This window comes from Orbicella faveolata, unplaced genomic scaffold (assembly GCF_042242905.1).
Source record: "Orbicella faveolata isolate gen_17 unplaced genomic scaffold, um_ofav_v1 contig_14, whole genome shotgun sequence".
Lineage (NCBI taxonomy): Eukaryota > Metazoa > Cnidaria > Anthozoa > Scleractinia > Merulinidae > Orbicella > Orbicella faveolata.
Genome location: NW_028301541.1, coordinates 6,060,227 through 6,072,876, shown reverse-complemented (window position 1 = coordinate 6,072,876; position 12,650 = coordinate 6,060,227). Strand labels below are relative to the sequence as shown.

The following is a 12,650-nucleotide window of genomic DNA, read 5'->3' as shown; positions in this document are numbered from 1 at the left end:
ATGGAGCAAAGAACTCGTATTTTCTCAGAGTATTTTCTGCAGTAAGTTGAGTTTCTCGGAATTATATTTTAAGGAGTCAAATGCTGTTAAGTCGGAGTTTCTACAGTCCATACAACACTGACGTTCTTAGTGAAGCTGACTTTTCCCATGCGTCTCTCAACAAGACAAGCTGGATGAAAAAAAAAATACTATTCCTTAAATTTGGCATCCACATGCGAATGGCAAAATGACCTGAATGTAAAACAGAGATAAAGACAGCCGTCTTGAATAATCCATATTATCTGAAATTATTATTCTTGGAAAATAGTTTTGATGAGTATCACGAAAATTTTGACATTACAATAACAATGGTGAAGGTAATAATGAAAATGCTAAAAAATATTATTAAGGTAGATTGAACCTTTAATTTAAGCAGCTGACTGCACTTTCTAGGGTTTTATAGATTAAATACGCAATAAGGCTCACAGCGTTTATCGCAATTTTTCAGGGTTGGCCATGGGGGTAGTGGTATGCTAATGTACCTGAAAAGAAAAACCATTATACCCAAAATTTCCCTCGAATTCAAGCAAATATCACAATTTGGAAAAAACAAGGAAAACTTTATTCCCACAAGAGGCCCAATTCTGGCGTCAAAATACCGTACACTCGATTTAAAATCCCCTGTATGCACAAAACCCTGGCCGACCCTGACCTTTAATTCACCGCAGGCTATTATTTTGCTTTAATTTCCTCTCCTTCGGCTCTATAGATATTGTTGTAATTGTTCCAACATCTTGATCTTTTATTTATCTGCATCCCGGCAACTGGGTTTGGTTTATCTACTTTAATTGTGATTGAGAAGCAATATCGAGTTCCTGTGTTCCGTACTAAACATCAGATACGTCAGATAATTAATGCACGGAATAAACCGATAATAATAAAGTGAAGAAAATCACTCGATCTTGAAAATGAACTTGAAGTCGGCGGAAATGTGATTTCCACAGTTCACTTAAACTCCCGTCTCTGGATCCTGGAATCAGAAGAAAAAGAGAATTTGAAAAGACCGAAAATGAATCGATTCACTGCATTTTCTCCGTCCATCCCAAGTTAGCCTGCGGACAGGCTCCTGGTTGGGTTAAGTGCGAGCTAGCGAGTGTGGTCTAGGGCGATTGGGGCTAGCCGAGAGCGGTCTGGTGAAGAGGGAGAGCGCATGAGATGCGCATCGCTTCGCTCGCCGGATTTTTTTCCGCCCTCGCCGGGAGCCTGTTTGCAGGCTAATTTCAAGTCGACGTTCATACTAATTAGTTTCTGTGATCTGAAGTGGCTTGATCTTCGCAATGCAAAAAAAAAAAGCAATTAACACTCGCTGAAATTCGCTTCGATGAGCTAACACGGGTAGCATATGAACAGAAAAGAGAATAATTTTAAAGAACGAATTTTGTTTTTCATCCGTTTGAAATGCTCAAAGGAGCTACTTCACGGTTTGGGCATCTTAAAAAGTTTGGCCTAAATTTTTCAAAACCGTCGTTTGAAATCCGTGTTAATCTTCTCCATCCTTAACCATCCTTGTTCCTGTATGGTTTATTATTATCTCTTTGGTGTTTTTCTATCTTAGTATAAACTACTATTTTCAGGTTTCCTTCAATTTAACGATAATTCAGTACGTGGCTAAAATAACTCAAAATACTGTGACTAAGCTCCTTTAATACGCTAAAAAGGTTCGACTGACCAGCGGACACACCGCAAAATAAATTACACTCTGTAGATACAGCTTTCATAATTTAAACTTCATAGCACCTTCCCGTTAATTAAAACATACATTACACTCCTTACATCTTTTGTTAAACATTAGTCGAAGGGAAACACTTTTCTTCAAATGCTCTTGACATGAACCTAACAAACTTGCAGCCATGTTTGAAACAAATTATCCATTTACCGATTGTGTCGTGTTTGTGCCTGATTTAAAATCTGAACTGATATTTCTGTCTGAATTATTAACTCATTTTCAGTAATTAATGCGAAGTTATTCTTCGTTGTTGAATTAAGAAAAGCTATCTGACAAATACATTAGTTTCGCCCAATCAGCGGAAGGCTTGTTAGAGAGGAGGGAGCATATTAATTGGCGTAAAGTATTGTCTTCTAACATGGGTTCTTCGTAATGATTCATTCTTAGTGTAATAAAAAAAACGCAAATAGCTCGGTTTATCATAACACTCTCAGCGAAAACATCTGCATCACAAACGAAAACATCGACGTAAAAACGTACTGCTGTTGACAACGAGAGCTAATAGTCGAGGGCAACCTGGTTAGATAATGACCAAGTTTACTTTCTAAAACACAAGGTAAGTTTTGTGTTGAGTGGTGATCGATCGGCTGCACTCGTGGGTTGAATGTTTTTGTTTCCATTCAGTTCCTATACATGCTGAAGATGACTGTATAATTGATGTTTGGTTCATCTAAATGCGAGCGATCGATTGAAGATGGAATTAACTGAAACTTCTTCAGGGTCATGTTTTCTAAATAAATTATGCCGTTCTCTAAGACGATTTAGAAATACTCGAGTTGAAATCTCGACTATAACGTTAAAAATAATCAAAACGAACTACCGTATATCGTGTTGTTTTCGCCGGAGAAAGCAGCTGTCGACGACCGTGGCATAGGTTTTCCAAAGGCGCTCATGGCATACTCCATTTATGACACTGTTTTCGTTTCCTGCATATTGCCATTCTTCAATTACTGGAAATCGAAAAATTCACAGAATATATTGATTCATTGTGGACTTTCGTACCCTCCAGGAAATCAGTTCGAAGCTACGATGCAATACAAAAAAAAAAAAACGCAAATTAGGTGAGGAATCTGTAAACATTGGTGCCATCTTCCGTCAAAATAGACATCTTAAACTGTGTGTATTTAGAATTGGAATTAAAAAGGTAAATGCAATCTCGTTTTAATCTAGATAATTTTTTCAATAGATGTTTCGATAAGAAAGCACTGTTTACAAAAAATTTAACTACTTGCACGAAATAAGGAATAAACTAACAAAAATCAGCTGTCAAGTTGTGCAATGGGGCAGCCATCTTGTTTCCAGACGTGTCATTAACTTTAATCTAATATATGCCCTTTCATGCACTTTCGAATTTTAATTTTCTTATGTCGGTTATCTTATCATTTGTATCGCTAGCCATTTGGCCTTGCGGACAATGCCTTCCTTTCAAATAGCATTCATCATGGGGCCGGGAACTGTGCTGTGCTTTTCAATTATAACATACATAATAAAATATTCTGGCATAGCAAAAAGCGCGTCTTTAACTACCTTTCAGAACAAGGCTAGCTATTGGCTACTAGAATAACAGACCGAGCAGGTTACATCAACACTCTTAGCCGGTAAAAAAACAAATAAACTGAATAGTGGCTGTACTGTTTGTAATTGACGACTGAAAATGGATCCAGGAAGTCGTTTGGAGGTAAAAAAAAAAAAAAACGCAATAATATAAACCACAGATAGTTAAATCTCTCTTTTATTTGTTGTCTAGGGGGCGAACCATAAATTTGAAATTATTGGCAGCGTCAAGGTGGAAATAGGTCGGAATCGCAGGGAAAAAATACGTAAGTAAAATCTATATCCTGTACAGAAGAAAAGATTTGTATTGAGTCTTAGCCATTGCATGAATGTCTCATCGTCTTCACTCGTTTTTCAGTCGTGAACATGCGTTTAGCAGTCGTATTCAATCCTTTTTCGATGGCTTTTTTGTAGTTTCCCTTAATCGCTTTGCAGTCGTCTATGCATTTTGCAGTCGTGCGAACCCGTTTTGAAGTTGTGTTCAGTCATTTCCCAATCGTTTCCACGCGTTTTAGTTCGTTTTGTAGTCGCATTATCTGGGAGTTTGTAGTTGTCCTCGCTCGTTTTGTGATTTTTTGTGGTTTTGTTTACTAATTCATTCGCTCTTTTTGCACTCGCGTTTAATCGTTTATGTTCGTGTCTATCGGTTTTTCCTTGCTGCAAAATCGTCTTACGTTCGTGTAAACTCGGCGTGCATTCGTATTCACTCGTTTTACAGTCGTGGTTACTCGTTCAGTTTTTCTTCTTCTCGTTTAATTAACAAACGTTCTGCATTGTTATCTTATTATGTAAACTTATCAGCAATGAAGCATATGAATGCTAATTTTCACACTGATGTAAAGATGATATATTGGTTGTCAAAAATTGTTTTAATGCGTATTACATAATCACAATAGATCCCAACCGGTGGACTTGGTGACCAAAGTTTTGAGTTTGTTATAATTATTACAGGTATGATCTCGCTAGAATAAGACATACATTTTATTTAATATAATATTCATAAGCTTATTGCAAATCAGAACTGACTGAATAAGAAATTTTAACTCAAGTTGAGTCGGAGCGCAAGCCTGTATTTACATTAGGTTTAGTCGTAGGTTGACCAATCAACTGGGCAATCTTCTGCTCAGGTAGGTTCACAGAGCTCTGTCGATCGGTTTTGGCAGCTTAAAATCAAAGAATATGTCTTTGGAAGGTAAACATACGGTTTCAAGTTGCCAAATCCAATGGCTCTAATTTGTCGACTTTATAATAAGTGTGAGATAATTATGACATTGTGTTATGACATTCGCCTCAGGTCATCTCTTTGACAACAAAACAAGTGGCAAACGTGGCGATCACTTAAAATGGTAATCTTTTAAGCTTGAGACGCCGATGAAACAAACGACACGCTAAAACCTTAGTTTGTCATTTGATCTCCAGATTGAATCACGATCCTTGAAAGCCGCTTTGCTGTGGAAATCTACAAGTTTTAACAAATTCTGAAGGACATGGAAGAGATCACAAACAGGGTATGTTGAGTTAGATCGTAACAAATGTTGTTTACGTTAATTCGAAGCGGTCGCCTACTATCGAAGAGCGATCGATCATTTGAAGACTTAACACCAAAGAAAGTTTTGAACAAAACTGCACGTTACCTCTTACAAAACAAGTAAAAACGACAAAACTTTAGGTCGAATGGGAAACTGCAGGAATTTCAAGTAAACTTCTGCAACTTTGAATCTAGAAAACAAAATTAACTTAAGGGCACCGACTAAATAATCTAATTAGCATTATTACTTTATTGCTTTTTGTGGATAATTTAAAACCGTCTAGAGACGTTGACCTAAGTTAGATCGCCCACTCTTGTAGTCGTTAAAGCCCAATTCGCGGCGGAAGACCAAAAAAATTGGGTGATAGCAAGCTTAAAGTTGTATACGGTAGGACCTTTTCTCCGCTCGCGACAAGAAATCTTTTTATTAACCTTTTAATCGAGGATTACAAGTAGCACGAATTTTTTATGTTCTGTGGTTAAATTAACCTTTAGTACAGTGTACCTTAACAACTTGAGTCTTTATATTTGTGAGTCAACTCTAACGTGCCCATTTTCCAGGTCTTGGCGTTTTGGTATTTTATAAACAACCGATTGGAATTTTCGTGACAAATAGACAAGGAAGGTTTTTTGAAAAGCTTTATCACGTAGTTTCCATGACTTTCAGTTTGCTAATTACGTAAGTATGACGTTACAAAATAATTCTTTTACGTCATCCTCGTTCCCAGGTCTCTCTCTTTGATGAGGAAGTAACAGCCTCACTAAAACGATATTCCTCCTGTATTCCTAAGAACATAAATTCAAGTTATTTTGAGCTACGACACAATATGTCAAGGACTGTTTTGTGCGTATAAACCAGTTTGAATTACGTTGAAGAAAAGCTGGAAAGAAACGCTAACTATGACAACAAAAACTTTGAGAAAGTGACAACAAACCGAAAACGGAAAAAAAGACTCAACCTCCTTCACAGGGTCTCTCATCTTACCGCCCCCTGGGAACGAGGTTGAAAATGACTAAGATTTGGCGAGATATCGACTGAGATCGATTACGAACGAGGAAATTGAAAACATTGCTACGTTTTCAAAATGCAACACTGATCCTTAAGGTAGCTCTCTTTAGCTGTTGCTATGTAACAGACGAGAATAACTCGAGTTTAAGTCGTGATAAGTGGGCAAAAGTGATGATTAGAATCTACAGGGGAGCCTCTCCACAACGGCCACCTTCGGGACAGAGCCAAGTGGCCATTACAGAGGAGGTGACCGTTAGGGGAGGTAAGGGTGTAATATGACATCTGTTTTTTTTTTTTTTGTCGGAGGTGCTACATTTTTTGGTCAAAAAATGCTTATTTTAGCATATGTAAATCAAAACGTATCAATACAACAGAAACTAAACAGAAACAGAGACTAACGACGCGCGTCACGGATCAAGTTTATGGCCTTTTACTATAAATGATTAAAAATGGGGTTTTGTAAACACCGTTCGTCAGTCGATGATTAACTTGGCCTTGTAGAGAGGTTATTTTGGCCGGTTGGAACGAGTTTTAGTGGCCGTTGTTGTTGTGCAGAGGTGGTCGTTGTAGAGAGGTTAAAATAAGAGTGAATGTATGGACTGTCCGCCGGGACCAGAAAAAGTGGCCGGTTCAGAGAGGTGGCCGTTAGTAGAGACTCGACTGTACTCAAGACAACAAGAGCACTACATTTGTATGATAGGGAATAGAGATGGGCGCTAAATCGAATCATTTACAGTACTGTTTTTATACCACGATAATCATGTAATTGTTTTTTCCAGTGCACTACTAACCATTAGGTATCCGACCTAGCTTATTCTCTGTTTAATGGGGTTTTTTTTCGTATATTTTAACAGCAGGAATATGATCAATTCATTAGAAGTCCAGACAACAAGGATAAGCTGATTATAATTGACTTCTATGCCGAGTGGTGTGGTCCTTGTAGAAAGATAAAACCCTTTTTGAGGGTAAGTCCATACAGTGATATTAATCTGTCCCCAAACAGTTCTTTTCTCATGAAGACATGATTGCTCATCGCAGTTATATACACAACTTATGTAGTTGTGAAATTGAAGCCTGGAAAAAATTCAACCGTGACCAGCTCCCAATTGGCTTGATAGCTCGGTTGGTAGAGCACTGCACCGGCATCGCAGAGGTCATGGGTTCACTGAATCTCGTTCAAGCCTGAATATTTTTCAGACTTTAATTTAATCTCTCTGATGTTCACAGGTAATGAATTCCGCAATAAATCACTGCTGTAACTGAAACTGCGTTTCAAATAATTAGTAGGCGGTCTGTGCAATGTCAATTTACCGAAAGGATTACGCAAATCATAGTCCCTGCTTTGTTCGTTGGGTTCTGCAAGTACACTGGAACAAACTCGTTAAGGTATTTAAACATCATCCCCACAGAGTCTAGACAGTGAACCAATGGGAACTCCGAACCGTTGGCAAGCGCGGGAAAAGGCGGGTGGCGGCGGTGATGGTCTTGCATTCGATTGGCTGAATAGATGGCTCAAGTTTTCAAAATAAACCAATCACATAGCTCATTAAAACAAGACCAAAGCGATACCAGATTACTTTCGATGCACATGCGATACTTACTTTCTTGTGGTACGTGACTAACATTTTCTGCTCATGAATTAATTTGATTTTTTTTTTCTCATGTCAGAAACTTAAGGAAAAGTATCCAGAAGTAATCTTTGCAAAAGTGGATGTCGATGACGCTGAAGTGAGTAGAAAAATTCGTAATAAAATAAAAAAGAAACAAAACTTTATTATTTCCTCTTTAACATTTTTCCACCTTAATAAATTAGCATTTGTAATTCGAAGGTAACGTATATTGTGACAAAGTCCCTTTTAATCACCTCATAACAAGTAAAGAACGATTTATATATTTTTCAGTTATTAGCAGAGGAAGAGAAGGTCGAAGTAATGCCTACATTTTTCTTTATCAAGAACGGGGACAAGGTAACAATAATTAAAAGACCTCTTTTTAAAATTCGATAGGGTAAATTTTTTCCTTTCATTCGCTCCTTTTTTCGACGTGTAAACCATATAAGGGGTAGCGCATTGTCCTTCAAACACCACGGGCCTCGCAAAATTGTCGTCGAGTGCGTGTCGCAATCTCGATTTTTCTCGTAAAGCTGTCTCGGAGTCTCCATATTTTGTGCGGTCGAAGAAAGTATCAATTAGTTTTTTGTGTTTATAAATGACGACTGAGCGTCTTAGGGTCTGAACTTCTCTCGCTCGAGTTTAAAACTTCGTCTCTCGGAGTTTTCCTGAGTCGCCATTTGAAACGGCGAAAACCCTCTGAAAGTTGTCAAAATTAATCAAGAATTTTTCAGTGAAAATGGTGCAGCATTCTTCACTGCTTGATGCTAAACGCTCCAGCTTCTTCGCGTTTTGCTTTCGTTAATTCTGACTTTTAACTTTTCTTCAATTTTGCTTTTATTTTTCAGCTTCACGTACTCAGCGGGTCGAACGAACAAGATTTAGAGGAGAAAATAAAGGAATTCAAATAACCGTTCCTAAGCTAGCAACTTGTGACTTGTCCATACAGTATAATTTGTAGGCACAGTATAGCTTATTATCATGATTTTAATAGATGTATAACTGTTTTCCCAGTAACGTGAAAATTCAAAATACAATATTGTTGGTAATCTCGTTCTCAGGCCCTTCTATCACTTCAAGACCAGTATAAAATAAAATAAAAGGGCCCTGGAGGCAAGTTTGTACCGATTAAGGCGGAATCATTTGTCTCGTGTTTGTTTCAGACCATAAAGATTACAACTCATCACCCCACCCCACCTCTACTATTTAAGTGAAACTACCATCCCCTGAAGTTGGGAGCGTACGGACGATTTAAGTGGGAACTCTTCTGTAGGAGGCGCGGTGGCCTCATGGTTAGTACGCTCGTCTCCGGATCGAGCGGTTCGGGTTCGAACCCTGGCCAGGGATATTGTGTTGTGTACTTGGGCAAGACACTTTTACTCTCACAGTGCCTCTCTCTACCCAGGCGTATAAATGAGTATCGGCGAACTTAATGCTGGGGGTAACCCTGCGATGGACTAGCACCCCATCCAGGGGGGAGTAGAAATACTCCTAGTCGCTTCATGCTACGGAAACCGGGATAAGCTCCGGCCTGATGGGCCTCTTGGCTCGTATACAGACTTTACCTCTTCCTTGCATAAGGTGGCTGCGCCCGCATTACTAGCTAGCGGCAGTCAAAGCGGAGCTGTCCTACCGAGACGAGTCTGTTTCTTTCGCTGCTAACAAATATAAAGACAATGCAGCGTTGCTTTGGTCTCTTCTAACGAATTCTGGGTTGAATTTTACGAGCAACAGCATGTTTTGTTCAAAACGACACACTTATTATCCTACTTGGCGACAGCGATCGAAGAGCGAGTTGCCGAATGCAGGCGACCCAGTTTTAAATTAAAAGCTTGAAGACACAAAATGTTTCAAGTTTTTCGCCTTTTACACACTGCAGATGAATCTGACATGGTTTTTGGGAGTTATACGCTGTTTGTGTTATATTCTTTATAAATTCCTTTTCGTGAATATTTAATTTCGTCTCCAGTGATAAAAGATGCCCGACTTCAATGCCTTCGCTGTTAACATGCATTTGACGACAGGACAGTACAGTTTTCCTGCCTGTTGAATCCTGATTGGTGATTTCAAATTTCCGGCGCACCGGCCGTCTGCAAGGACGGACGATTTCCATGATTAGCCCCTGGGATTGCATTTAGATTTAGCTCGGGGAAGCGGGATGGAGAAGGTAACTGAAATTCTTTCCAATTTGATCCCTCCACAGAAGAGGTATTTCATTTGTTACTTTATGCTCAGGGACCTCGATAAAGAATGAAGTTACTCCTACTGGAAGGAATGATAACGCCTCCCATATAATTAATTCTTCCCCACTCCATGTTGCCCCTAATCTGCTAAAAGTTGGCCATGGTCGGTATCAGTCTACACTCCACGGTAAGTTTGTGAGAGGCTAAAAAACCATTCCCTTTGTTGACCCCCATGGCCCATATAAAGGAGTTGTCCCCCCGGAAGTGTTTGTACTATTTCATGGGCAAATATTAAACAGGTAGTCTTATTTGAGCTATTTTCCTTAACCGTGTTCATTTTTGAACAATATTACCGTTCCATTCAATAGGCGCCGTCTGAGATAGATTGCAACGAGTTTCCATTATTTGGCATGAATACGAGCTAAATGAAAATCTGTTGCTTTTAATGTACACAGACATATATTAATTAGATTTCACTTGATTGAATGAAGGTAAATTTCTTTTGTCAAATGCGTTTATTGTTTTCCCAATGGAAGACATTTATCATAAGGCAAACAGTGGCAATCACAGGCTCAATTGACTATACTGATCTTGAAACTATAGCTTCAAAGAAAATTCAGTACCATCATTTGGGGTCGCGATTTGTTCCGAAATATGACTTCTCCAAAACTCGTCTTTTTGCTCGGTTGCATACATCTTGCGTTTCAACGAAAAACATTATGTGGCGAGGGCGTGAACCGAAGGACAGAAGCCAATTCCCATTTTTGCGAAATTGAACAACATGAAAATCACTTCCTTGAGGCACCACTTATAAGCGCCACAAGAGTTCTCAGTAAAGTCGAACGTGCTCTTGGCTGCACGTGTTAGACACTCGGTTTGTTTGTCGTTCAATGTTGAGATACCCAACCAGCTTAATGGGAAAACAGGTCTCCTCTGCCAACTCCTTTCTTCTGGAATGCTTGGTAATTCACGGAGATTGAGACGAAGAGAAGGGTTTCATCATTACGGCTTTTCGGTAAGTCACCGCCCACCCTTTTAGGCAGCGTCCACACTACGCTGGAGGAATTTGAAAACGGAGATTTCACTCTGAAAACGCATCAAACGTTTTCCGTCCACACTACGCCGGAGGAATTTGAAAACCGAGGTTTCACTCTGAAAACGCATCAAATGTTTTCCGACCACACTACGCCGGAGAAGTTTACAAACGCAACAATCACCAGTTATTTTGGATTTGGTGTTGAGGAAAACTCCATCGGCGAAATCACATGGTTATCGTGACGCCATCGTTTTCGAAAAGCTCCGTTTTCAAAATGTTTTCCGTCCACACGAAAATGAAAAGCCAGCGTTTTCAAATTTCTCTGGTTTGTATCGAAGAGCGTTTTTGAAAAGCTTCGTTTTCGTGACGGATTAACGTGGACGATAGCACTAACCGTGGTTCTCTGGGTCAGATTTTTTCCATACGGACCGTTTCAATAGAGACGGTCGTAGGCCATGTTTTTTTTTGTTTTTGACTGCTATACTGATATTATATTACTTACTAACGTTCCTAGCTTGCTCAAGCCGAACTTGGGAATATCGGCCCTCGGTCGTTTTCGTACGGACCTCGCTGAGCTCGTCCCTTACTGCCACGACCCCGGGCCAATATTCCCCGGTAAGGTCGTTAGTGGAGTGTCAATGGAGTGTTCGTTGTTTTTGTCTCAAAACTCGTCAACAAGGTGTTTTTGCTGCTGATAGAGCGTTTAAAATGCCACATACAAATTTGAAGCCCTTATCCTATGTTGTGTTACTTTAGCCAGACGCCATGTTTGAATTTTCCGTGTGAAAATGGAGGCAGCTGTTTACTTGATTACCACAGTGGTCTTTATAAGTGTTCTTGACCGACTGACTTTGGAGGAAAAAATTGCCAGCTTTTAAGAGGTCAGTTAAAATTCTTATTCAGTCAGGCCCGGCCATAGGCCATTATAGGGAGTGTCCCCCAAGACTTAACTTAATTTTCCTCAGATGAAACCGTCCTTATTTCTTTTCGATTTATTCTTATACTTTTTTAGTGTTTTAATGTCCTACTTTTATCCTTTAATTTGAAAGTAAACTTGAACGTCAGAAAAGTGACAATTTATTTTGTCTTTTGAGGCCACTATCGTTAAAAATGGTCATAAAAAAAGTAAGAAGTTCATGCCAACGTGTTCATGATTCGTTGTAAGCTCTGAGGACTGGTAAGAGTTCTTCCAAGCCAGGATGCTCTTGTAAAGACATAAAAGACAAAAACAGCCACGCCCTTGTGGACGGAGAGTACTGGATCGAGCCAAATGGCATAGAGACACCGTTTACTCGGTATTGTGACATGACAACTGATGGAGGTGAGGGCTCTTCCTTTCAAAATATCTGGGGACGAGAATTCTGTCTTAAATTAATTTGGCGAGGTAATGTGTGAATTTTTGTTTTGTTTTGTTTTGTTTTGTTTTTTTTGTTGTTGTTGTTGTTGTTTGTTCCCCGGGGTGGCTTGGATGGGAGCCAGAGGGACGTCATATCGGATAAGTACACCTCGATCAAATTATAACAATAATTCCATAGCTGTTACTGCCCAGGCCCTCTTCAAGCTCAAGGAGATGATTTCCTTTGTTCAGCTCCGTTGGTTCTGTTTCAAAAAGGCCCGGGGCCGAGTATTTCACGTGGCTACCTCAAACAATACCGCTGGCCACCATGTTGTTGACTACTTTCTCAAGGCGGTGGGTTACACTGCAGAAACTTGTCAATCATTCACTGTACTCCCAGATGACAATTCAACGCTTTCTCTAAACTGCGATGAGTGGGGAGGCAACGAAACTCATACAGCAGTCGATCGATTAGGATCTTATTTTAATCGAGGTCGTTTAAGGATGTACCGTAATGTATCTTCGTGGTTTGACGAGAAAAAATATTTCTCTGTAAAATCTCCGCGGTTTTTGTGTTGTGATGATGCCCCTGCAAATGGCGTGTCACCAGGAGATACTTGGGAAGTATA

At 39.5% G+C, this 12,650-nt stretch overlaps 1 protein-coding gene across 6 annotated transcripts; it reads left to right on the top strand.

The window, feature by feature from the left end:
• Positions 1–2,194: 2,194 nt before the first annotated feature.
• Positions 2,195–8,605, top strand: LOC110068621 (thioredoxin-like). 6 transcript variants are annotated; one of them, XM_020776029.2, is made up of 8 exons: positions 2,195–2,321; positions 3,513–3,585; positions 4,216–4,270; positions 4,739–4,827; positions 6,714–6,821; positions 7,525–7,584; positions 7,758–7,823; positions 8,315–8,605. In XM_020776029.2, exons 4-8 carry the CDS (start codon positions 4,807–4,809, stop codon positions 8,375–8,377), a joined length of 318 nt encoding a protein of 105 aa, XP_020631688.1. In that variant the 5' UTR covers positions 2,195–2,321; positions 3,513–3,585; positions 4,216–4,270; positions 4,739–4,806; the 3' UTR covers positions 8,378–8,605. The 6 variants fall into 6 exon arrangements, with proteins under 6 accessions (XP_020631688.1, XP_020631684.1, XP_020631686.1 ...); XM_020776025.2 differs by having other exon boundaries at positions 6,711–6,821; XM_020776027.2 differs by lacking the exon at positions 4,216–4,270 and having other exon boundaries at positions 6,711–6,821.
• Positions 8,606–12,650: the final 4,045 nt, after the last annotated feature.